General features: G+C 38.5%; 2 protein-coding genes across 14 annotated transcripts; one reads left to right on the forward strand and one right to left on the reverse strand.

Moving 5' to 3' along the window:
• Positions 1-169: 169 nt before the first annotated feature.
• LOC104594801 (Pseudouridine synthase family protein) lies at positions 170-17752 on the forward strand. Of its 12 annotated transcripts, none has more exons than XM_088897632.1 (15): positions 170-506; positions 593-745; positions 858-915; positions 988-1015; positions 1111-1157; positions 1264-1354; positions 1484-1670; positions 2070-2157; positions 3772-3856; positions 12435-12510; positions 13000-13070; positions 13508-13577; positions 15082-15160; positions 15944-16037; positions 17406-17752. In XM_088897632.1, exons 2-15 carry the CDS (start codon positions 622-624, stop codon positions 17505-17507), a joined length of 1200 nt encoding a protein of 399 aa, XP_088753758.1. In that variant the 5' UTR covers positions 170-506; positions 593-621; the 3' UTR covers positions 17508-17752. The 12 variants fall into 12 exon arrangements, with proteins under 12 accessions (XP_088753758.1, XP_010253581.1, XP_088753753.1 ...); XM_010255279.3 differs by having other exon boundaries at positions 171-435; positions 581-745; XM_088897627.1 differs by having other exon boundaries at positions 448-510.
• Positions 17753-17979: 227 nt separating this feature from the next.
• On the reverse strand, positions 17980-23403 carry LOC104594803 (cytochrome B561, amino-terminal protein). 2 transcript variants are annotated; one of them, XM_088897625.1, is made up of 7 exons: positions 22864-23403; positions 22421-22476; positions 21418-22337; positions 20943-21141; positions 20652-20837; positions 20134-20510; positions 17980-18510 (listed from the first exon to the last, which is right to left on the reverse strand). In XM_088897625.1, the coding sequence occupies exons 1-7, from the start codon at positions 23052-23054 to the stop codon at positions 18370-18372; spliced, it is 2070 nt and encodes a 689-aa protein (XP_088753751.1). In that variant the 5' UTR covers positions 23055-23403; the 3' UTR covers positions 17980-18369. The 2 variants fall into 2 exon arrangements, with proteins under 2 accessions (XP_088753751.1, XP_088753752.1); XM_088897626.1 differs by lacking the exon at positions 17980-18510 and adding an exon at positions 18942-19263 and having other exon boundaries at positions 22864-23398.
• Positions 23404-27531: the final 4128 nt, after the last annotated feature.

A 27531-nucleotide genomic window follows, 5' to 3' on the forward strand; every position in this document is an offset into this window, starting at 1 on the left:
AACTAGTCAGCTAGGTAAGAAAAGGGAAATGTATATATGTGACAGGTGAAAGATAAAATAAAGTTGTGAAACAATTTGGAGGCAAGGGCAAAGGAGGCACTTATATAGTGAGTGGTACGAGGAGTTGGGGATCAAGGACTAGTTGGCAACAAGTAGGGTAAGTTTTAGAGATGTTTGAGAAAGTCTTCTTCATTGTTCATGGAACCATTCCCTGTGTCATTGCTTGTAAATGAGTAGTTAATAAAAGAAAAGAAAAAGAAAAAGAAACCAACCAATTGTTCACGGGGTAAAGCTTGGAGAGCTCTGCCAACGCTGCCGTAGGGTGGCCAAGAAGTTTAAAATCAAGAATCAGCAAATTGATCCAGGAAAAAGAAACCATTAGATTGGAATCATTCCAGCCGGACCTAGCTTTCTAAAGTGGGTCTTAATGAACACGTAAGCCAATGGTTTCATACTTTTATCTTCATTGCTTTCCTCGTAGAAGACTACTGAAGACGGTCGGTCAGGTCAGTCGTGTCGTGTGCAACGAAATCCTCCTTCATTCACCTGTTTTTTTTTTTTTTTTCATTTTGATTTGAAGTATCGCGCCCAGCCTTATTCGCGCTTCACGGCTCGCCCACGATGTCAAAGCCAACCACAGAAGTAGGAGAAGAAAGGGCGCAGACGGGGGAGACGTTTGGAGTGCCGTGGCCCGATCTCAACGACGGCTTAACCTACACCGATACAGTCCGACCCTCCAATGCTGGTGCTTCGATTTTTTTTTTTATTTCTCTCTATCCTGTTCTATTCTGGCTTACCCGTCTCTTCAATTTTGTTTCCTTGTTTTATCTTACTAACCAAAAGCAAACACTTGATAGCTTCCACTATGATAGAATTTTACTCCACTAAGTACAAGAACTCAGCCCCCCTTCAAGGGTGAGTATATATATCCATCCACTTTTCCATCTTCTCATGTTCCCAGCTGTTCTTGCACTGATTCTGTAACAGTTGGTTGCAGAGGATCCGGAATGGTCAGGTTCGTCATTTGATCATATGGTAGGAATAGATTTTTGCAAATAAATTGTGTACTGTTTCATCTGGAAAGTCACGGTTAGCTTGGTTTCTCCGTAGATAACTGTTGATGGTGAAGTTGTTAAAGATCCTCACACAATTCTCAGGTTTTTAATCGTAGCCTTTTTTCTTGATTCAATATCAAGTCTTATTCGACTGTTTTTTTCCCTCGAATGTTTCTGGTTGACTAATTTACGATTTTTGGTTGTGTAGAGCGGGTTCCGAATTAATGTATCACCGCCTTCCTTGGAAAGAGCCTGATGCACCGTACCTACTCGAAATTCTATACGAAGATGATGATCTGGTAATTGTCGTTTAACTTGATAAATATTTTGTTCCTGGGGTAGAACGTTTGCAATCATGTCTTCTCTTTGAATTTACTACTGCCAGATGTAAGTTGAGGTTGGAAATGGAATTATACATGTACATTTAGGTTGCTTTCAATAAGCCTTCCGGTCTCCAAGTTCTACCTGGTGGTCTTTTCCAGCAGCGGACTGTTTTAACCCAACTTCAATGGAGAGAATGCCAGGGAATTTCTACTTCGTTGGGGCTTTCTACAAACCCGGGTGCTCAACAACAACATCCAGTTCCTGTTCATCGCCTGGGAAGGGGAACGTCAGGTGTGCTTTCTTTTGTGCATTGGAGAGCACTTCTTTGATCTTTCTATTAACTACTGATCAATTAGTGGGTATATATATTGGAATTGTAGAGATTAATTTTGAGAATCTCAAATTTGGACATGGGGTCAACAATACTATTTATATTGGTGCTTCATTCTATAATATCTCTGACTCCATTCTTTCATATGTTTTTTTGCTACTTATCATCTCCATTCTGAACATTCTCCCACGTCCATTATTCTTACATTGATAAGTTGTCTGTTGTTATAGTCATAAAACAATTGCCATATATTTTTGTATAATTTTTTTTTGAAGATTCAAATTTGTGATTTGATATTCTGGCTCTTCCCTGATTCCACCTCTGGTTACATTTCCCGCTTGTTTCTGATTGTCTTGCAGGAATATTACTTTGTGCTAAGTCAAAGCTTGCCAAAAGTCGCCTTGCTGCATATTTTGCAGAAGGCACATCAGTTGTTGGAGACAACAGGTGTTTGCTTCATCCCTTCCTTTGAAAAACCCACTGTGCTTTTAATAATTTTCTCATATAAATAATCATTAAGGTTTATTTGAATGACTTTGAATTTTAAACTATTTAATTTTGTTTTTACTTAGAGTTTTATCTTGAAATGAGGAACCTTGGTGACTCATACTGCAGTGGTTTCTATTGCTGAACAAATATAATTTGATGGGCAAGCTATAATTTGTCTCTTCTGTGACTAAATGTAGGTAGAACTGTAGAAGTATCAATGGCACCTCGGGTACTTAGAATATTTAGATAGTATACATCTGATAGGCTATATCCTTACTGCTTTCTTTCTTTCTTTTTTTTTTATAGAAACCTTTACTGTTTTCTATTTGGTAACTAATGAGGAAAATATTAAAATAAAGTGAAAGAAGCTATGAATCACTTCCTAAATGCCTAGATACCTTCTCTGGTCAATAAACCAGCAATTTTGCATTGACATCTATTAAGTCTACAGTGTATTAATATCCACACAACACTCTCACATTATCCAAGAAAATGTAAGGCACCATGTACCATCCCGGCTTCAGGATGGGCTAGAATTGCCGGTGGAAGCTGGAAACTACAAATTGCATAGTTCACATTCTCTCATCCTTATAGTTTTTAGACTCCAGGAACTTTTGGTTGCTTGGAAGAATTCATATGTTGCATGAAACTGAGATTTGAAGTAAATCTTAATTTACTTAAAATTCAAGACTTGAAATAAATCTTGGTTTATCTAATTTTGGTTTATTTTGATGGATAGGATTTATTGACTTAAATGCCTTTTTAACAAAAAGAAAATAAAAAATAAAACCCTGATTTTTTGTGGATTCTGTTAGAGTTTTGCATGAAGACATGAAGGTTATGATGGTCTTCCATTGTCAAATCCTTGAGAGCCAAACTATCCTGTACTATGCTCAAATTCCATCTTTTTTTGGTTTGCGCTTTAAAGTTTAATTGATCCTTTAATTGTTCAGACTTCAGAGATGGGTCGATATTTGATGAAAGTTGATTCTGGTTCTTGAGGGTTTCTTATTAGTTCTAAATTTATTATGATATAGATCCATAGTTTATTTTATATTATCTACTACTTCGACAATCAAGCATGCTGTGCAACTATTTGGAATCTTTTTGCATGGAGAACTTGCTCAAAGCTTCTATTTTTGCTTTTTAAGATTGCTTCATAGAAGTTTCAATTAAATGCTTATCAAATAGCATAATCCCACTTATATAATGCCTTGTAGATGTATATAAAACAAAAGATTTCCTAAACTTTAAGTTTTAACAGGAATGGTTTTGATCCCAACCTGGTTTTTGTATAACAATAAGTTGTAGTTGAGGTGTCCTGAACAGAAGAGTGTCTTGTATATTCCTTCCTTTGGATCGTCACATGGTACTTGGGAAGTTTCATTTAGAGAATAAGAGAATCTGTTATTTTTTCTTTATTCATATATAACAAAATTTAATTTCTTTGACTTGTATTGCACCAAGAATTTTGGATCATGCTGTTGATTGTTATGCTAACACTATGAAATTTCTTCATGGAGTGGTTATTTTCATGCTGAATATTATGATTTACACTCTACAGTTGTGCAGAAAATCCAATATGGATCTTGGTGGAGTGAGAAGAATTTCTAAGGTGTATCGAGCATTGGCCTCAGGAATAATTGACAAGGATGAGGTAGAATCCTATTATAAATGTACCTCTTTTCCTATCTGATTGTTTGTATGCTAGTTGCTTGTACTGCCACATATGTTGATATGAATAGATTCTGCAAGTATGAAGTTGTTAAGTTACTGCTCAAATTCAGGAGTCGGCTTCGAGGGCGACTCAACCTCCTTAGAGAAGAAGAAGATGAGGAATTAGCAGGGGAAAATTCTCATGATGCATTCCATTTCTCAACTGATACTTATAGGCTTAACATGTGAAGCCATGTGCGGTTAGTTATTCTCAGGCCTGACGTGGCCTTCTCAGGTAGACATACCAGATGGTAGGTTTAGTTGGTGAGTTTGAGTGGGGTAGTGTGGTCCCCGGGGTGTGTCCAGGTTTGTTTGGGTTCTGGTTTTGGAGTACACACAGCGGGTGGAGTAGGTTGGGTTCTATCAATTCGCCCTCCCTTGGAAGCCACCTTGTCCTCAAGGTTGATGTGGGTGTACAACTTCTGTAGGTGAGAGTAGGATTCCCATATGGAATCTTCCTTTGGTAAGTTAGTCCATTCCACTAGAACTTCTTGGACTTACTTTTGTCCCTGCTTTACCCATCACTGATCTAAGATCCTGGCGGGCTGAGTAATAAGTTCTCCATCCTCTGCAAAGTCAGGTGAAGTGGGACTGATCCTAGTTTTAGGACCCACATACTTCTTCAGTAGCGAGACATGAAACACCGGGTGAAGTTAGGAAGATGTTGGTAGTTCCAATTTGTATGCGACTGCCCCTAGCAATGATACGAAATGGCCCGAAGAAGCGAGAAGCCAATTTTTTCCATACCCTCCTTGCTATTGTCATTTGTCTATAAGGCTGCAATTTCAAGAACACCATGTCTTCCACCTGAAATTCAACTTGCCTATGGTGTTTATCGTAGTAATGCTTCATTTGTTGTTGCAACTTGAGCAGGCGAGCTTTCAGAGATCTCAAGACTTCATCCCATTTAGTGAGTTGGGTATCAACTTCAGCCATAGTAGCTGATCCCTTTTCATAAGGCAGGACTGATGGAGGGTCCCTCCCATATAAGACCTTAAAGGGAGTGGTGCTAATGGAGTTGTGAAAGGTAGTATTGTACCAGAATTCTGCCCATGGAAGCCACCTTAGGCACTGTCAAGGTTTTTCACTAGTAAAACACCTGAGATAAGTCTCCAGACATCTATTGACCACATCTGATTGCCCATCTGGCTGAGGATGATAGCTAGTGGTGTAATGCAGGGTCATGCCTTACAACTTGAAGAACTCCTCCCAAAATCTGCTCATGAAGGTTGGATCCCAATCTGTAATGATGATTTGAGGTGTGCCATGGAGTTTGGCTACCTCACTGGTGAAGGCTCGGGCTACTGAAGATGCAGTGTAGATGTGTGATAAGGCCACAACGTGGGCATACTTCGACAATCTATCAACTACAACTGGAATAATAGACTTTCCGGAAGATATAGGCAACCCTGTGATAAAGTCCATGGTGATTTCATCCCATACCTGTTCTGGTACAGGAATAGGTTGAAGCAACCCAGCCGGTGCATGAATGTCATATTTATGTTGCTAGCAAGTGGGGCAAGCTCTCACATAGTTTGTAATTTTTTGTTTGAGACCTAGCAAATGAAAATGAGTAGCTAACCGCTTGTAAGTTCGAAGTATACCGGAGTGTCCTCCTGTAGCTGATTCATGAAAGAGTTGAATGAGGGTTGTCTAATGCATCGAGTTTGGGGCCATGGCTATCAGTCCCTTGTAATATAAGTTAGAGCCTTGTAATTTGTACCCAGGTACTGTAGAAGGGTCCTGTTGTAACTGTGCTTTGATCTGGGATAAAGTGGGGTTTGCTCGGGCCTCTTCCTTAAGCTGCTTGGCTAAGGGAAGGTGGGCTGGGAAGTCTGTAGTGTCTTCAATTTGTGGGTGCGAGACAAGGCATCTGCAATTGTATTTGAGGAACCCAGTTTGTACTCTATTCGGTAATTGAAAACCAAGAGTTTATAGACCCACTTCTGTTGTGTTGGGTCCAACACCTGTTGGTCTAATAAATGTTTCAGGCTTCTTTGATCTGTTCTAATGATGAATTGCCGGCCCAGTAAATAGGGTCTCCACTTGTGGACTGCCATGACAAGTGCCATAAGTTCCTTCTCATAAACTAACTTTGACTAAGCTTGAGGGGACAAATGCTTGCTGAAGTAAGCTAGGGGGTGCCCCTGTTGCATCAAGAGTGCTCCTAACCCTGCTCCAGATGTGTCACATTCAATTTCAAAGGGAAGAGTGAAGTTTGGCAGCGCAAGTGTTGGAGGTGAAGTGACAACCTTCTTAAGGTTCTCAAAGGCCTGTTGAGCTTCTTCTGTCCAAATAAACCATCTTTTTGAGCAGCTAGGTTAGTGGGCCAGCTAGGGAGCCATACCCCTTAATAAACCTTCTGTAGTAGCTTGTGAGACCCCAAAACCCTCTCAGCCCCTTCACTGTGGTGGGTCTAGGCCAAGATATCATGCAACTGATTTTGTCCAGGTCAGCCATCACTTTTCCCGCCTTCACATGTGGCCCAAGTAGTGGACCTGATTCTGGCTGAAGGCACACTTGCTGGGCTTGGCGTATAGTTTGTGGGCTTGAAGAATTCCCAAGGTGATCCTTAAGTGTTCTAGTTGAGTGGTCCAATCAACACTATAGATGAGTATGTCATCAAAGAAAACCAGTATAAATTGTCTCAGAAAAGGCCTGAAATTGTCATTCATCAGGGATTGAAATGTAGATGGCACAATAGAGAGGCCAAAAGGCATTACCAAGAACTCATAATGGCCATCATGTGTTCTGAAGGCCATCTTGTGAACATCATTAGGATGCCCTCGGATTTGGTGATAACCCGAGAGTAAATCTAGCTAAGAAAACACTGTGGCGGCCCTCAACTCATCTAGAAGTTCATCTATAATGGGAATAGGAAATCGGTCCTTGATGATTATTTGGTTGAGGGCCCAGTAATCCACACAGAACTGCCAAGTTCCACCCTTCTTTTGACTAGTAGGGATGGTGATGAATATGGATTGGTGCTATAGGTTGAATCAATTTGTGGTTTAGCATCTCCTGGACAATCTTCTCCAGTTCAGTCTTCTGGAAGTGGGGGTACCAGTAGGGCCTCACATTAGCTGGTGGGGCCCCAGATTGTATAGGAATGCAATGGTCTTGGGCCCAGATTGGGGGAAGCCCCTTGGGCTTCTTAAACACATCCTGAAATTGCCGTAATAGTTGGTCCACTTCTGGTTTTTGGTTTAAGTTCGTCACCGGCATGATTGGGTCTGTCATGATGAGACCTATTTGTATAAGGACTTGTTATTGAGCCAATTGACAGTATTTCATGTCAAATTCTTGGGTCCCTGTCGGCACCACCCTTGGCTTAATCCCTTGTAACATATGGTCCACTCCATTCAACTAGAACTCCACGGTGAGGTTGCTCTAGTCACACACCACGCGAGTCGCAACCCAATTGTCGCAACCATTGCCCCCCTAAGACTGTCTGTCCCACTGAACTCCATGGTGTATAGATCAATTGTCACCCATTTACCTTGTATCTTCAACTTCACCCCCTTACATAGACCATCACAAGTCAGCTTGTGGCCATTAGCCAACTGGATTGAAAACTGTTCAGCGAAGTTCTCCACCAGGTCCATTTGTTTTGCTAGCCCAATATTAATAAAGTTTAAAGTGAACCTACTATCAATTAATATAACATCCCAACCCATCAAGAGCCCCTCTACCTTAATGGTCTGGGTTGAATTTCGGCCCATGAGGGATTGAAGAGAAATTTCTGGGGTCTCTGGCCCATTAAGGCCCATCTCATCATGTTCAGCGGACATATCTTCTTCCACGTGGTCCATCTCTTTGGGGGGGTCGTCTGTTTGCAGAAAGTAGACTTGCTGGACCTTACAATGGTGACCCAGTGCGAACTTCTCCTCATAGTTGTAGCACAATCCCTTCTCGTGCCGGGCCTGCATCTCGGCCTAGTTCAATTGTCTGAAGGGCATGCTGCTTGGCCCACTAGCCCACTATTCTTCATTGGAGCTTTCACTCGAATTGGCGAGGTTTTTAAGTGAGGACCAGGACCTTGGTTCACCCTCTTAAGCTGGTCGAGCTTCTCTTCCTAAATACGGGCGAGAGCGACTACCACAGACAACGTTGAGGGTCACCACGCTTTGATCTCCAGATTGTCTTCCCGAAGGCCTCCCACGAAGCTTCCGATCAGGGCCTTCTTAGTCCAACCGGTGATGCGGGTCAACAACTTCTCAAACTCCACCAAATATTCCCGAACGGTGGTGGTTTGCTTCAGCTTGGACAGAGCTTCATCAAAATCAACATAGGCAGATGATCCAAACCTCATGCACAACTCCCCTGTAAAGGCAGCCCAGGTAATGTGGGGATGGGAGTTCTTGTACCATTGGAACCTTGACATGGCCTCACCTTCCAGGGAGATGGAGGCGATGGTGACCCTCTGGTATGCCGATGTCTCGTGGAACTCAAAATATCTCTCAGCCCTGAAGATCCAAGCCACCGGATCCTCACCGGAAAAGGTTGGGAAGTGTAGCCCCATAGCCCTCTCCGAACACCCCCACTCCGGCAACTGCTTCTGCCATTGGACCTTTCACCTTCTGGTTCCTTTCCCCCATCGGTGCCTGCCTTGTCATGCTGAGACATTATCACTGACAGAGCTTCCTTGATGTCTCTCAGGTCTCCTTCGAACTTGTGTAAGCTAACCTCAATCCTGTCTACTTTGTCTTCCATCGAGACTGATTTGGTGTTGGGCATGGATCAAGACTCTAATACCAATTGTTGAGTTACTGCTCAACTTCAGGAGTTGGCTTCGAGGGCGACTCATTCTCCTTAGAGAAGAAGAAGAAGATAAGGAATTAGCAGGGGAAAATTCTCATGATGCATTCCATTTCTCAACTGATACTTATAGGTTTAACATGTGAAACCATGTGCAGTTAGTCATTCTCAGGCCTGATGTGGCCTTCTCAGGTAGACATACTGGATGGTAGGTTTAGTTGGTGAGGTCGAGTGGGGTAGTGTGGTCCCTGGGGTGTGTCCAGGTTTGTTTGGGTTCTGGTTTGGAGTACATCCAACAGGTGGAGTAGGCTGGGTCCTATCAGAAGTAGACCGTCCAAAGTAGTCATAAGTTTTCATCTCCCCTTTCAACTTTAACATTTATTGTGTCACTGACAAAATTTTGGTTCTGTTGCTAAGAGAAGATAGTAAACTCTGTTAGAAGATAAAGTGAGGAGAAATATAGAGTATTGCCTAATTATCAACACAATTCGTACTAGGGATGGCAATTAATTTGGCCCGTGCTTAGACCTGGGCCAATAATTTAAATCTATCTATCTAATATAATATTAATTTGGCCCGTGCTTATCTCTTTATCCTTTTATCTTTACTTGCACATGCATAGCATGTGTTCTTACACTAGTTGGGTATAATGGGTACTGAGCTAGCCTGGCCACAGACATCTTGTATTGTGTTGCTGTTGGGATGTAAAGGGCATTGCACTTTTGTCTCTGTATGTACTTTATATTTAGTTATTTACACATTTTGAGATTTTTATTCAAGCAATATATGTAAACTGCCCTAATGGGATACAACATAAGCACAATGACACTGTAAATCTCACATACAAAGTAAAACTATCATCTTGTACATTTTTTCCCAATGATGTTTAAACCTAGAGAAGGACTACAAACAGAGACCCATCTGACTATCAACCTTTCAACCTTCTCACACAGCTTCTCCATGGATGAGGACTTGTCTTCAAAGGTTCCACCTTTCTTTTCCCTCCACAGACACCTACACACCAGCACAGTGCCAGAGGAACCATCCTCCAAAGATTTTCCCCGCGTGCTAAAAGCATCTATTCTCCAAGGTGAGACTAAACAACTGACACTAGGAGGTTCCACCCACTGGACACCGAACAGCTTAAGCATATGATGCGAAATTGAACAGGTGAATGTGCACTAGATCAGGAGATGCTGAGTTGAGCTCAGGTCAATAGGGTGGTATAAACTATAAAGTACAAATCCTCCGTCCTACTATACTTGGCTTTATTCCTTTTAAACCGTTTATCATACAATTTTAGATGTGAAATCCCAAATTAGATTTTAGGCCATGTTTGGGAGTGCTTAAGTTAAAAATAAGTGCTCAAAAACAAATGCTTATTCGAATAAGCACTTGTTTGCATTTGGCACCCAACTTTTCAAGTGCTTATTTAAAAAATAAGCACTTATTTCATATTGAGCCTTTGGTAGTCTTTTTCTCAAATAAGCATTTGTGACTATTTTGTCCTTCATTTTCTTTCAAATTTTCAAGGTACCCTTATGAAAGTACTTTTATTAAATTACTTTCATAAAAACACTTTTATGAAAGCGCTTTTATGAAAACACTTTTATAAAAGCACTTTTATAGAAGTACTTTTATGAAAGATGAAAGCACTTTATAAAAGTTTTTATAAAATCACTTTTACAAAAGTACTTTTATAAAATTCAACTAGGGGTAGTTTTATAAGTGGTATTTTAAAAATCAACTAGAGATAATTTTGGAAGAAAATTTTGAACAAGTGCTTATTGTATAAGCACTTAAAAAAAAGATGGAAATTTGGGCTTAAAAAATAAGTCCTTATTTTTAAAATAAGTACTTATTTCGGGCTTATTTCCCAAATACCAACAAGTGCTTAATGGCCCAAATAAGCACTTATTTTTAAGCACTCCCAAACATGGCCTTATACTCTCATTCAACATATATGACTTGACAGGTATAACTGGGCCTTGACACACCTATCCTGTTCCAGCCCTTATTTTTAAAATAAGTACTTATTTCCCAAATACCAATAAGTGCTTAATGGCCCAAATAAGCACTTATTTTTAAGCACTTCCAAACATGGCCTTATACTCGTTCAACATATATGACTTGACAGGTATAACTGGGCCTTGACACACCTATCCTGTCCCAGCTTTGACCACCCCTGGAGATGGACATGAGAACTAAGTCTCCCAACCCTAAATCTGGGGTTGTCTGGGTTGCATCGTGCCATTACTACCATGATTGAGACCATATGATGTGTAACGAAGCTATTGAGGTTTGACAGTGATTGCACTGTTGAAGCAAGCATAAGAGTCTTGAAAAGTAGATAAGGAGCATATGGAGAAGGTAGTTATATCTGCCCAAGTGAACAATGCATTGGGGCTTGTGTTCCTCAGGGGTGATGACCATTCTCAAGCTTCTTTCGTGAATTAGCCGAGCAGTACATGATGAGGGCTTTGGAGTACACGAAACATGTTCTTTTGGTTTTTAATGGAGTTTATGCTTATAACTAAAATTAACATGATGAAGGAGGTGGATGGGGTGAGGGGAGCAAGAATGAAAAAAGCATTCAGGCTTGTGGTAATAGATGCTAGGGAGGAGTCTAATTGTATCTTAGGGGACGAAAGTGGATTCCAGAATGCATAGCTTCCCAAGGGTTCTAAAATCCACCAACAGGGTGGAAAATACAACAAATAGCCATCTTACTTTCAAAATTCCACTTAGCTCAATAAGGAAAAGGTCAGTCTCCATGGTGAAGGTTGAAAAGATGCCTAAATGAGATTTGAACCATGTTCTTACCATTGAATCTTGGTTGGTTGTTGGGGTGGTGGAGATGTTTCCTTTCTTGATTGTTGGAAATAGGTTTATACTTGTAAGGGGCATGATGGGCTTTGATTGTTACGGGGCAGATACTAGGGAATCTATGTTTCCTCTCTTCTTTTTCCATGTCTTTTACCTTCATACCTAGGTGACTTCTCTTTCTCTTTTCCTTTTTCACCCTTGTTGATAAGATTTCTTTTACGTTCTCTTATCTAGAAAAGGATCTACGCCTTCACACCCTAAAGGAAGTCATAGATCCTTACTTTGAGCTGCCACAAATGGATATGGCTATTTTGGGATCTTTCAATACGTCAACTTAGTCCTTTTACATAGTTTGCATGGAGGAAACACTAGCAAGCAACCAAGCATTGTAACTCTTAGTCACTGGTTTTCAGCATACTTTTTATATTTTTTTATGATAAACTTGTACTAAAATGGTAGAAAAAGGGGCAAAGCCCATATACAAAACTACATTGTAAGACAGTCTTTGGGAAACCATGCCCTATGGCTGTACACTAAACAGATCACTCTGTGCAAATAAAATCTGGTCTAAATTTCATGTAATCTGTAATATCCATTATCCATCATTGGAAGAGACAGTTCTTAGGTATATATTTCATGTTTGTTTTAGACCAATCTGATATTTGTGTATTTCTTTATTTTTTTTCTTTGATGTGAATTTGATCAATTTCAGTTTCACCTGGTGGTGGTATGATGGTCATACCCTTTTATGATTTTACTTCTTAATCTTTTATCATCTGCCTTAAGTGGGTTTTGTGCCATGATTCTTTTCCTCTATTCCACTCTATGAAAGTTTATATCTTCTGTTAAAAGAATATTTTATCCTGTTCTCCCATTCTTAATATAATAGCATAGTTTTATGTAATTGGAAATTGAAAACTATCCATGTATCACAGGTTATAATCAAGCAGCCAATTGGAATCATGCGATATCAAGGGGTAGCAAATGGGCTTTATGTGGCTTCTTCATCAGGTTTTCACTTCATATACAACAAAAGCTTGATTGCAAGTCTATATTTTAACTGAAACAAAGGTGGATGGTGGAAAAAAGGTCATATTACATCTGATAGAAATCTCCAAAAATTAGTGGGATTCATTCAATGGAGGGTCCTTATCCCTCTAAATATGCAACAAGTGGCAAGATATAGTGGCCTCAGATTGCATCCATGGGTTATGTAGGCCCAGACCCAAGAGACTACCTTCACTGTTGCCACCTAATTAGTTCATATTGTTGTATGTGTCTGTTAAGGTTCTATACCATATTTATCAAAGAAAAAGGTTGTCATACTATGCCTCAAATTGATAATGATTCTTAACCATCTTTACATTAGTTTTTACTTGTTTCCATTATTATTGAGTTCTTTTATTTTGATTGCACGGTTATTCTAGTATCTGTCCATGCAATTTTGCATTCTTTTTGTATAATGAATAACCCTTCTATTTTTTTTTTTTTTAATTTAAGTAGGGAAACCAGCATTGAGCAAAGTTGATGTTCTGGAGAGAGATATACCAGGCAACTGCACATTGGTCCAGGTGGTCCACTTAACAGATGTATATATTATGTTTGTTTACCATTTGGGCATTTACCCAGATGTTAAAAGGGATTAATCTTTTCTGCAGATATAAATGTTCTATAAAAAATTTCTCTTCATTCCTGATTTTCAAATAAATGAAGGGTAAATGGTTACCTTAGTTATTTGAAATCAGTATCTTTTTATGGCGAACTTGTAAATAATGCTAGTTCAATTTAAGGAAAATGGTTGTGGTAAGTGAAATCTGACAAACTCCATAGATATGAATTGCTTTATTGAAATACATTTACAAGGTTCTTACTGCTGGAAAGAAATATATGGATGTGTCTGTATTAGAGAGAGAGGGAGAGTTGAAGCCCACACTTGAGTTTATCATTTCTTCTTCCAACTATTACACCTTTATATTATACTCTGTTGCGTTCTTGTTTTCTGTTGTAGGTTGAGATTCAGTCAGGACGACCACACCAAATTCGCATTCATCTTTCATTCATAGGACATCCACTTTTAGGTAAATCCTTAAGTTCCCAAATCTTGCATTAATTTAATTCATATTACCAGCCCTACCGAAAGTGTTCCTCTTGATTCTCTTTAGCAGGGGTAGAGATGAATTAGTAGTATTTTGTCATGCAAAGTAGGGATTATTGAAAGGGGTAAACATCACATGAAAACTTTCTTGAATGGCTAGAGTAGAAATAACTAATTGCAGATTTAGTCGAGTTTCTTGTGAAAGGAAAGAGGGGGAAGATGAAGATTTCAGCAGTAGAGAAGAAAGGAGAAGAAGAAAAGAGTAGGAAGTCAACCAGGATTCAGAATTAACCCTAGCCACCTACCTCTCATTATATTTATACTTAACTTAAAGGATGAGATATTACAAGGATGCCCTTAGTAGGGTGGCTACTAATATAGATGAACAGTCACAACTTAAAAAAAAACATAAACTAATGGGCCTAAAGCCCAACAACTTCCTAACTAAATAAAAAACAACTCGGACCAACTCAACAGCTAGCAAATATGCTGATTCATATCACCATTGGAGAAAACCTGTTCTTTTTCTCCTTAAATTTCAAAATGGGGGAATTAATTTTCTTGGTAAGATAATATTAAACAGAGAAGGATGTTTCCAAGTATGAAGGAGGTTGATCCTAATTTGTTTCAAAATGATAGGAAATTGCTGGATTTTGTCCCAGTCACAGATAAATTTTGTTAAAATTTCAAGAGTCATTTGTGTTGTTTTGACCAGTCTTGGAATCATGTTAATAGTCAATTTGTACATTTGTCACTCGCATTACCTGCATTAAGGATGTGAAATTTACATGGAATTTTGATCAATGATTTTACATAGAGAATTGAAGTATCCAACATGGATAAGGAATCCCTTTTCAAGAACCTTGGTGATACATCACCTTTTCTCTGTCAAGTTTTGGCCAAATAGCTCACTGCCATATGGCAGATTCTTGCCCATATTTGCTTCAAAAAATTAAATACATCATATAAAGTTAACGGCTGCTATTTTTATTGAAACAGTTCAGTACATGGAACATGTAAGTTTTGGATGGCACTTGATATATATGGCTAATCCAGAGGATCCTTTTCAGATGGGTGGTTTCAATGCCTCCATGCACGCCATCTATGTGGCTGTAACTGTAGGCCAAAATGCCTGCTGGGACAGAACAATAAACATTCAGGCACTTTGGAGAAAGGAATTGAGTCTAAAAGAACACTAGCCTTTCAGTAATGTTAAAAGAACATATATCTGTTTAGCTATTAGATGAAATTAGTTTCTACAGATCTCATGACTAGTTCTTGGATTCTTCATTTTGTTTGCCAATAGTCTTAAGTTTGTTTAAAAGAGCAGTTTGCAAAGTTTGCATTGTGTAGGGTGTGTTCTGGGCTTCAAATTTTTGTATTTTCTTATATTGTTTTTTTCCAACTTTGATCTGAATCTATAGTTACGAAATATAAACATTATTCTGATGCCAAAAATTTGACAGCTATGATTTATCTGTTTACAGGGGATCCCCTTTATGTTACTGGTGGCCATCCAAAATGCTTCAACTCAGAATCAGGAGAAAATGATTTTGCCCAAGATGGGTATGGGAATTGTAATGTATTATGTATAAGTGTGTTAAAATGTGAGTCAATTAGCTATTGGAGTTTTAATTTGAGGAAGACCAAGCAGTCAAACATCCTATTCCTCCATATGGCTTTAAGGTTGTGCATGGTAAAGAATGAACTATTTAATACTACCTGGACAGAGGTTGTTTTTGACCTCCCTCTTGTCCTTTTAGAAGTCAGGTTACAATGAAGGATGAGGGCATGACTTTATATGGGTGTAGATTGGGTTAGAGAATCAAGAATTGCTCTTTGTGCATTTCTAAAACAATCTTGTATCATGAAAAACTAGAAAGCAATGTTATGGGCAAAGCAAAGTGCCAGGGGTTAGAGAGAGAGAGAGTGCGAGTGGGGAGAAAGTAAAATAAATGATAGGATTTTCCACATGGTGATCTGGACACAAAACTTAGGCAAGTATCGGCATTATATGGTAGAGACCTTTAAATAAGGTCATAAGAAAATCAAAAAAGGATTCTTCATTTAAGCAATCAATTCACACCTTAACTATGGCAAAGTTTCTGATGCTCTATGTCAAATCTCAGTATGAGGTAGTGGACAGGTGAAGGCAATAATGGTGTATAAAATCTTGTACATGGCATAATAGGCTTAGTTTAAAATTTAGCATGCTTGCTCTCTTTTTTCACCCAATTTATATAGATGCATTTCATAGGACAGTTTCCTGTCATAACACATCATCTCTGACAATTGTTTTTAGTGCCATGTGAAATTGATTTATCTGGCACACATTTTTCACTTTTGCAGAGGTTATCAGCGGCCTATCAATCCTGTTCCTGGAGACTGTGGCTACTATTTGCATGCCCATCATCTGGTTCTTCATCATCCAACCATGAAGAAGGTAAGTTTAAGAGTTAGTAGCATGGAATACTTTCTAGGTTCAAATCAATCATGGGAAGATTACATACTATAGAGTATAACTTGGTTCAGGATTAGGGCTGTCAAGTGTCAATGGAGTTTGAAAGTCCAACATCCAATATCTGATTTATTTTCAATTTGGACATTACATACTAGGATCGGATTTGGATTTTGAAATTTGTATCAGTTTAATAATCAGATTGAGTCAAAATACCAAATAAAAAAGAAAAGTCAAATTTAATTTGGATCTGAGTCGAATTAAAGTTTATAATATGCATATTATATAATTTTGACCGTAAGTCATAATTGAGAAATGATTTAATGACAGATATCAGATATGGCAGTACCAGAACTGGCAAAACGGGACTCATAGCTGACCCCATATAGTTGGGATAAGCCTTGGATGATGATGACTAAATTCAGTGTTTTTTTTTTGTATAAAATTTCAATACTTACATATACAAATTTAAAAAATGACTTTTTAATTTTTCTTTAGTTTTAAAATAGTGAAGATTTGAATTAAATCCAAATCCGATACAAAATCTTTAGACCTGATTACAGCTCTACTCTGGATCATGTGTGCTGGTATGAGAACTGGCATTCATATAGCACAGCTTTTATGTCAAAAAGGACAAACTTTTGATGTTGAATAATTTCTTTTCTGTAGATTATTCCTGAATCTCGTAGTTGGAAAAACCATTGAATCAAATTTTAGAGCCAGCTGATCAAACTATAGATCTCAAATCTCCACCAAATATTATTCCAGACATCTGGAACCAATATTGGGTGATGATCTTATTTATATCTGAATTAAAAGTTTTAGCATTAAATCCCTGTATGATATGGAGCAATAACTACACAAAAGGCGTATTTCCTTCATGTTTTTGTAAAACATGCGCGCTTTACTGTTATAAAGACAAGTGTAAAATGAGTTCACAGTTTTGACATATGTGGCTAGTTCTGGGTTTATGAAACCTTCTGCCACATGACAAAAGATTCATAATGTCATTTTTAAAGGATCAATTCCTCAACGTGGCCGATAGCCCATTTGTCTAGCAATCTGAGTATCTGACTATCTAAGTCTTCTATCTCTCTCTCTGGGGTGGGGAAAGAAAACCATACATAGAAAGGACAAGAACAAATCAAAATGTAATTGCTACTCTTCGTGCTTAAACTTGTGTTTGTACAATTTTTTATTGTTCTTCAATGTAATGGGGCGGCAGTAAGAGTATCAAGTGCATAATACATTACTTTTTCCCCCTACTTTGCTTCTAATGTTGTACAAAGCTGGAAGTATTTCGTTGTTTCAATCTTAAGATATGCAATGGCGATATGGCTATTCTGATTGCAGGTTATTGAAATTATTGCACCTCTCCCACATGTCTTGCAAACGCAAAAAGAAGCCAGTCAGGAGCATTGTGCTCAGATTACGGGAGTTGCATCTGTTAGCTGAAAAGCAAATGATGGCAATGATCTCTTACACCCTGGAAGAGGGTTTTTTTCCCCATATAGCAAACTCATTCCAGAATGGGAGAAGTGATCATACATGACCAAAAAAAAGTTTATCGCAATCGGTATTTGATGTCTTTTTTTTTGTCATTAGCAGGAAAGAGTGGTCATTTGACTAAAAACATGAATGTCGGTGTACTTATAAACATAAGAAAGAAAAAAATATGATAAATTCTGATCTTTTCTCTATTTCAGTATTTTGCAGCCAATGCATAATGAATTACGTAGGATGTTTATGATTCACTCAACGAGACAAAGCTCATTGGATTATTCCCGATCGATTGCTATTGTTGACCATAAGAACATAATATTATTAGTATGCTTATCCTTTATTTTATTTTATTTTTTTGCACAGGCGGGGGGTTTGAAAGGGGTCAACGTATGACAATGTCAGAAGATAACCTAGCTAAATGTCATTATTGGCCATATAAAACCACTATAACCAACCCAGCCTCAGAGCAACAAACTAAATGTATCCAGTAGTTTGATCTTAAAGTACTCCAAAGTCCAAAAATTGATCACATTGGCGGTTGGCCTGCAACGAAGTTTGTGTAGCTAAATTTCAAACTTCCAGGTATCCTATCATAAAATGCCTTTTACCCCCCGGTTTCAGACAATGGAACTTGATCCTTGTACAACATGCATCTTGATAAATGAAATTCTGCCCCAAGCAGAAGCGATGTGATCTTTTGATCATATAGTTCACCTGGCCCCGTTGGTTTTGGATGAGAAAAACCAGTGAAACGTCATGTAGAGGCGAAAATAAACATCCTTAAAGAACAAACAGAACATGTTCCAGATTGCTGTCAGTCTTCAGTCTCCGAATCAAGAACAGGGAGGATGCTGAAAGCTGATGAACCAAGATAAATGCCCCGGATTATCCCTCCATATCCCAACTTTATTCTATGGCAGAGAAGTAAGATGGCATCCCAAAGTGCTGTTCTCCCCTGGGAAAAAAAGGGCACCAGAATCAGTCACTAAAATCACAAAACAGAAACAGCATTGTATATAATTAATGTGCATGAAATCATGCTTAATATGCATGCCATGATTTCTGTGCACAGGAGGAAAATGCCAGTCCCTTAAGAAGAATAAGCATGAATCAGTGGTTGTAACATAAAAGAAAAATGGGCAGCCCGGTGCACAAGGCTCTTGCCAATGCGGGGTCTGGGGAGGGACAGATATACACAATCTTACCCCTGCACATACAGAGAAGCTGTTTCTAAGATTTGAACCCTGGTCGCAATGGAGAAACCCAACCGTTGCACCAAGACCCACCCTCATCGGTAGTTGTAACAAAATGTTGTTAAAATCAAATCAAAATGCAAAACCATGGGGTTGGATTTAATTAATATTATATATGGTAGTATTCATTAAAAAATTTGATGACTACCTTTCAAATGGCAATCAATTATGAAAATTGTACATGTTCAGATAGAAGATGAAAACAGATTGAGCATTCTACTAAAGCATTTCACAATTGATTTACCTAAGAATAAGTTTGAAATCCATTTGACTGATTTCATTTTTTTGTACAAAATTAAAAAGAAAAAGGATTTTGAATCTTCAACAGTCCATATATTTGAGCTAGATATAAAATTGTTCAAGCACCAAAAGAGCTAAAAGAATCGTTTGCTTTCTAGTATTGAATCCTGCATTAACCAAACTTCATTCCGACTCTGGGGGGCCAACAGTCCATCCTGCAGTAACCAGATTTGAATCATTTTCTTTCTAGTATTGTTCAAGCACCAAGAGTAGTGTGAAGTGTGAACAATATATCAGGAAAATTCTCACAGTGCCAACATTTCTAAGTTCAATGGCACCCAACTAAATGGAATGAAAAAGGCATAAACTCTGATAATTTATTGCTTGAGACATGCTCCTTATGTACCTTCTTTTGATTCTAGTTTTGCACAGCCATGCATGTGTAAGTACACAACTACTTCCCCAATGCTCCTTGCACAAAAATTTTTACAAGTCATATAATCCTTCTACGTTCATAACTCAAAGGAGTTATATGAAACATAATGAATTTTCTGCATTATCCCATTTTCTTATTATTTTCTCTTTTGGCATTCTTTATGAGAACCAGAATCACAAATCAAAGTAATCAGAAGATCCAATTTGGGTTATGCCCTAATCACCCTTAATTTAAGGATGATTCCATCAGTTTTGTCCAAACTTATCTAATCTAACATCCCCCATATAATAAAATCTAAGAAACCACCAAAATTGTTTGTAGAACTCAGAGAGCTTCTCAGCCCCATACATAATCATGGCTCATGGATCACCCAGCATCTCAAATAAAATGCCCAGGATGTATAAATTTAGCTTTGTAATAAAGTTTTGCCCCAAAACATATTATGGATATTGATTTTGTTTTGATAAATCACAGTATGGATATTGATCTATACAAAACATATCACCTTTATTGGTGCCTAAATAGTAGTTCCATGGGATTCAGTATATTAATTGGACATAATGTAGTGATAAACAAGGAGTTTAGCAATATCCACCATTCAAGGTAATTGAGATGGACAGTAAGTTCCATGGACTTCAAAAGAACTTACCTGCAGAGAAAATTGCAGCTTCTTTTCCCAATACAAGGCAAAGATTGGAGGGCTTTGCTTCCCAACAACCAGTATACAAGCTCCTGGATGAAGAACAGTGGGGACACCAGATATCACAGCAACATATTTCTCAGGAAACCTTTCTTTTGGAGGCAAAACCCCCAAGAACAAAGGGTTCTTGCTAGATTGGGCACTGGCATAAGATGTAGGATCCACATGCAACATCCACTTGGGGTGCTCCAGGAAAGCACAGAAAAGATATACTAGCAAGTGAGAATCTGTTGGAAGCTCAAGAGTCCATTTCTTGTTCACTTTGTCATAAACCTCCCCACTCCCCAGATATTCATAATTCTTCAAGCAGGTTCCTTCAGCAAGTTCTGTGAGATTCCACAAATGCATTACCCATGAGGCCATGATTATAGTGACTGCTATATGAGTTATCCCATCCAAATGGAAGCAACTGTAATAAAAGGTTCAACCTAGGCCTATAAGCAAGAGTAAAATATAAGAAAACTTACCCCTGATCCTTTGCACTGTGTAATCAGTTCGGACACTGCTCTGTGGTAACAAACCTTTAACCCATTCTCCTTTCATTAGAGCATGAAGCCTTTGGTGTTCAGTTATAGCATCAATGCACTCCTGTATGGCAGGGACAAATGAATGTTGTTGAGGCTGTTGTTGCAGATTGGGTAAAGGCAACTTTGCTGCAAACAGAAGATCCACATGAAAACATCTAAATATAGGCATGACAAACAATAACTAGTGATAGAAAAACAAAAGAAGATAATAACAGTGTATGAGCAACTGACATGCAGCAGTATCAAGAGACTGCACAAGAGCAGCACGTAACTGATGAAGGAGCCCATCTTCGTCCAAAGTAAATGTTGGTTGCCATTCTTTAGACCCATCAATTGGAGAGACAGTAGTAGGAGCTCCAGTGTTTGGGGAATCACTTCCTACTTTATTGACAGTAATTAAGATACCAAGTTTGCTAGCTGCTTGCATTACCTGAAAATATAAGAACACTAGATGTGATATAGGGCCAGAGTATATAAGCAGATAGCTACGGGCATCTAGTTGAATCAACTTTCTCTGTTATTTATTTTTTCTCTGAGAAAAATGTAGTTGAATCAACTTTCAAAATTGAAGATCTTATGAAGGGGGCCCTTCAAATGTTTGGTTGCAGCTCCATGCTTGTCCAACATGGACTTGCATGCATTGATAGACTATCCTATTAACATGGCTAAAATTCTACATTTCAACTATCACTATAAAATAAGAGACCTGAATATGACTGGTTTCAATCTTGTCAAGTAGTGGATTCAGCAAAACAGAAGAAAACCATTGCCTGAGGCGGTCACGCCACTGCTCGATCTGAGGGTAGATGCCTAGATTCTCAAAAGCTTCAATTGACTCTTCCATTGACATTGGCATAGGAAAGTCACCTTCTCCTTTCTTTGGTGGAGTACTGAACTTCTGGGAACCTGGGGACATCCTTACAGGCCTAAGTGGTGTGCTTCTTGTAGTTCCAGAAGTAGTTGCTGAATTGGTGATGCTACTAGGACTGGCTATGCCAAAACTACCAAGGGTGGCAGGAGGTGTCCCCACCAATTTAGATGCTGACTCTGTGATTTTTTCATCTACATCTGCCAAGAATTGCTCAAGCATTTCCTCTGTTGCGATCTCAGCTGCAGTGGAGGGTCGTTGCTTTGACCAGGGAGTTGAGATCAGTCGGTCCATAGATGGTGAGGCCTGACCTGACGGACCCTGCAATGGAGATGAAGGGACAAGGTACAAAGAAGATGGAGAAGCTGGGGATTTTGATGGAGTGTAATAAGCACTCATCTTATTCCCACTAGTGGTGCTTGACTTCTCCACACCAACGCGGGATGATCGTATTGAACTTGATATTGACTGATGAAGTGGAACAAGGACATCAGGAGAAGAAGCAGAATATGGTTTAGACTTTGGGGGCTTTTTTGCAGAGTCAGTACCGGCCCGTGCATCTTGCTTTGGCTTTGCACCCAAAAGTCCCAGTTGACGCTCTGTGAGGCCTTTCTGCCCCTTGGCTCCTTTAGAAGGCGATGCAATTGATACATCTACAGCATTTCGTGCTCTCTGCAAGAAAAGTGCCCTGATGAGGGCAGATAGTGACCCCAGGAGTACCATACCCACCATAATCTCCATAGTCTTGGTAACAAAATCTGGAAAACAATAAAAATAGTATCATAAACAACAGTACCGATCAAGCATACAAACAATCAGTTTGAACTTGGGGAGAGCTTACAAGCTGTAGTATGGGAAACATGTCTGAGTTTCAGATTGTTGATGAGCCCATCTTCCCTTGAGCATATACAAGCAAAAATAGTGTCAGTCACCTGAAGTTTAGGATCAAAGACAGAAAATAGATGGACACTACTAGAACTCAAAACAAAGTTTTTGAGCTTAAATTAATGATTGTTAATAAAACTATAAACGCAGTCTTCGGTAAACCCTGCCAAAACCCTAGCTCCTATTTCAAGCATTTGTAAAGGAGCATCTCAGACAACGAAACGCATCTAAAAATATTGCAATGAAAACAGAAACTCCAAGACGTGAAACCCCTAATTTTTTTTTTCCTTCAAACCAATGGAATTAGTAACTTCTCAGCTCATTATACGTATAGTATACAGAAAAGGGATCACTTTTCTAGAGACGCTACGATGAAGCGGTAAAAGGAAGAGTTGCAACCTGGAAATGACGCTGAGGAGAATGAAGGCCGAAAAGGTTGAGACACAGAAGATGTAGAGAAATGCATGTTTTGTAGGGCGAAGACTGTTGGCAGTTAGAGCAGCTGATAAAGTTGGATTTTGATACACCGAGAACTTCGAGGGTCTCAATGGCGGAGAACTCCTCTCTCCTCCCCCTCCTTTACCTTCCATGTCGAAGGCTTAGGGCTTTTGCTCTTAAAATCGAGTACTGAACAAAATAGTTTGGTCCTCCATTAACGAAACCCCTCCGAAGCTCTTAGCTGCTATACTAGCAAGCCTTTAGCCTTGTTCTTCTCCTCAAGTTCAAAATTAAAAAGCTCTATTTTGGTGGGAGATTGGCAATGCGATTCGCGAACCCTGGATTGCAATTTGCAAGCAATTTGCAAGTATGCAAGTTTCAACCGTGGTGCTTTTGTTCAATAGGTCCCACCTGGTAGAAAATCGAACGATATTAACCGTCTGATAAGCATTACTGTGCATCTGATGAAACACCAAAGGATTGGAATCTCCATCATTTGGGGAGGAAAGTAGGGAAGAGCAGTGCTAGGAAAACGGGCTGTGTGTTACACACGGACCTCTAAAGCACAAAAGGACAAAATGCCAAGATAGCAAGGCTGAGGAATGGCAACAGCCAACAGGGCAGGGCAGCTCAGTTCTTACAAAATTTGTCCTCACAGGACTTGCAGCCATGGAACATCGTAATGGGATCTGCTCCCGACAAATGGGCGCCTCACAGGCACATCCACCGTGCATTAAGAACATTTCCCATGAATAATAACTAATAAATACAGGAGATATTTCCAATGCATTATAGGATATGCGTGAAACGCCAGGTGTGAGTAGCAGATCTGGTCTCTGGAACATTTCCCCATAACTTATAGAGATGTTTCAAATGCACATGTGAGGACTGAATTTGATATCCTCCCTATCTCCATTCATGTGAAAATATCAATCTCTATCTGATTATGGACAAGGATTTCTTTATCCTATCTCCATCCCATAGGGATCTGACGATCTGCTCCTCACAGAGCATGCCTCACACCTATCTTACAATATGTCCTGGTCATACATTAAGAACATCTCTTGTATTTATATTTATTATTTATATGGAGAGGTTCCCAATACAAGGTGGAATATGGCTATGGTTTAAAGTATTGATACACCTCTCTGTATCTGTATATCGGCAAAGACATATCGGTATTTAGATACAAGTGAAAATACCTTTTGTTTTAGTTTTTTTTTTCAACATTTGTTTTTTTAGAAGATATTTAAGAATAATTTTATTAAAAAAATAGTGAAATTTCAAAACACCTATAAATAGGTGTGTCGGACCCTAAATACAGTACACCCACCATATCAAAATTTTGAACCTTGAATGTGATTGTAAAATCGGTGTGAGGCGTGCTTTGTGAAGAGCATATCCCAATTCTAGAGATCCCACTCCATGCATTTTTTTTTCCTTTTGGGTAAAAGACTTATACCTCTCTTGAGGTTTCTCCACAATGATGAAACCTACTTTGGGTTTTAAAATTGGACTAAGACTTCCCTTATCATAATTTTCTCAAATAAAACCATCAACGAATCATTTTCACCCTTTTAATTCTTCAAAATTTCAAAATAATAGAACTATAGAAGCCAATAGCACTATTGGATCTCTAAAACTGGATTGTTTGTAAACTAGAAAGTCCGTTGAGTAAACCTAAGGCATCCACCCCCAAAGATCGAACAAAAAAGAATGCTTCTAAAGCTGTTCGTGCCTCTTGTTATTGGTACTAGCCAATCTGGGAAGCCGTAGGGCCTGTCCACAAATGAAGTCCCTTTTATCTTTTTTTTTTTTTTTGATAATTACTCCCTTTTATCTTGAATCACCACTCCCACCCCTGCATGTTGTTCACTTCAAGGCCCCATAGAAATTTGCTTTCAACCCTCCAAAAGGTAATTTCTACCAAGAGATTCGGGTAGGATTGTGAATTCTATCCCCACTGTTATTGGATCAAATCGAATAAATGGATTTATAGAGACTCTTCTAGATATGCCAAAGAACCACCTTTGCTTTAGCAAAGGTAGAGACCAAGTAGCAATTTTAGGATTGTCCACAAAGGCTTACTCTACAAACCACTACTCGAGAGATTTGCTTAGGTAAGTAACAATGCGAATGGATAGGTATGATGATGAGAACCAGTTGCAAATGGAATGCACAAAAGGGAGGTTTTTGTTTGATGACATCACCCCACAAGGGAAGTCATAGTCTAACTTGAATGTTTTAATATTTAGAAAAAACCTCGAGGGAGGTTTAAGTCTTTTGATATCGAATTGACATCATTTTTTATTTATATCTCATACCAAAAAAGTTACAATTTATAATACTATCAACATAAATCCAAGTATATTCAAATATATACAAACATATCTAACTATATTTTTAAAATATTAATGTGGATTTATTAATTAATTCATAAGAAAAACACAAATGTTCGATATAAATCCCAAGTTTTGGGGTTCGTGGCCTTAGACCCATTTATTAAAAACCTAAATATCCATGGTTTGAAATGATATAAAGAGAGAGAGAGAGAGAGAGAGGTGATCCCCATGGGTAGGGATTGGGAACCTTGTGTGGTGGTATGTTGTGCTCTCCGGTCCCTACCAATGGTGAAAGAATGGATCATCAATGGATAAAAATGGGGATGAAACTTTCGTTATCCTTGTGCTTGTAGGGAAAAATGATCTCCATCCCCACTCTATTAAGGATTCAGGAAATGGGGAAATTTGCCCTTTCTTTGGTGAAGGAATTTGTCGAATGCGGGTTAATAAGTGGGTTATGGCGACTCTCCCGAAACAATCACCAAGGGGAAAATGAATGTTCTTAGATGGAATTGTCAGGGTTTTGGGACCCCTGACAATTCATGATGTGGAAGAGGTTCTAAGAGTGGAAAAGCTGAAAACATTTTTTTTCGAGTGAGACTAAATCTTCTTTATTAAATTGCAATATGAAGCTTAAAATGATGAAAAGGTAGAACTATTTATTAGGTTGTCAGGAGACCTAGCTCTTTATTGGGACCTTGATGTGCAGCTCAAGTGTCTAAAGCTTGTACTTCATCCATATTGAAATTATAGATAGTGAGTTTGGCATTTGACATTGCAATTTCTTGCATGGTTTTCAAATTGTCATTGACCCACATAGTTCCGTTTTACACCAAATCCAATCTTGTGTCAAAAAATGTTGATTTGGTCAGTGACCTACTAACCCGGTTGATCAAATCATCAATCCATTTGATTCAGTGAATGATTTTTTTACCATATTTCGTTCCAAATTCTTTTTTTTATTATTATTATTATTAAAAATTGTAATGGGCCATCCATTTGGACTGGGTGATTAAACCGCTGACCCGAAAACCAGTAGCCAAAGTGGTTCCGATTCTATGTTGGTTTTTAAAGAATTAAAAAAAATAGATCAATTTTTATATTGTTGGAAAAAGAACTATCCAATGTTGTCGTCGTGTTGTGGTTGTGGATGGGGGATCTAAACATGATTTTTGACAACAATGAAAATTAGGTGGGGAAGTAGTTAAAAAAAAAAAACTGATTTCAATGAACATATAATTTGTGAATGAGGTGGTGGGTCTTTAGGAAATTAGAAGTTTTGGCCCAAAATTTACCTAGACAATAGAAGAGGAGGAATTGGCCATGTTAAGGAAATTCTTGATAGAGGGTTGAGTAATGCTAAATGGAGGAATATCTTCAACGATGCTTGGCTTAGTTACATATATTCTAGTGGTTGTGATAATATTGAATGTGCTAAGGTAATCAAGGAAGAATGTGCTAAGGTAATCAAGGAAGTGTGGGAAGAATATTGAAGTGCAAGGCCTTAAGGAGATCCTTTAGGAAATGGAATAAATATGTGTTTGGGAATATACAAGGAAAAATTTAGGAACTATGAGAAAAAAAAATGCTCTTGAATCCTTAAAACCCCTTGGGGAATACAATCCAGATGAAATAAAAGAAATAGAATGGGGATTTGTATGCTTATTTAAAAATGGAGGAGATTTTGTGGGTTCAAAAATCTAATATTAGTTGGCTGAAGTGGAGAGTTAAAAAAACAAAATTTTTCCACAAATTTGCCCTTAGGAAAAGGTCCAGAAATAGAGTTATAAAGATCAAAGTCAAAATGGGATATGGGTTGAGGGCCACCAAAATGTTTTAAAGACCTTGCCTGACTATTTTGAGGAGCTTTCTACTTCATCTAAACCAAATGACATTGAGAAAGCCCTAAGATCTATGAGATATGCTATCTCTAAGGAGGATGTAGTTGGTCTGGAAAAGAAAGTTACTGATGAGGAAATAAATCAAGCCTTGTTCCAAATGGAGCCTAGAAAGGCTATAAGCTGATATGGTAATCCTAATCTCTTTTATTATAGGCTTTTAGGGTATAGTGGGTGATGATGTTAGAATGGGAGTTAAAGAACTCTTTAATAATGGGTCCATGATAAGTGAATTCAACTGCACCTACATAATTCTTATCCCAAAAATCACCCACTTGAAAGAGGCAAGCCATTTTAGACCAATTAGTTTGTGTAGCTCTATTTACAAAACTATTCCAAAAATTTTAGTTAACAGACAAAAGCCTAAGCTCGGTGCTTTAATTTCTTAG

Source organism: Nelumbo nucifera, chromosome 2, assembly GCF_055504915.1.
Source record: "Nelumbo nucifera cultivar China Antique chromosome 2, China Antique-T2T, whole genome shotgun sequence".
In the NCBI taxonomy this organism is placed as follows: Eukaryota; Viridiplantae; Streptophyta; class Magnoliopsida; order Proteales; family Nelumbonaceae; genus Nelumbo; species Nelumbo nucifera.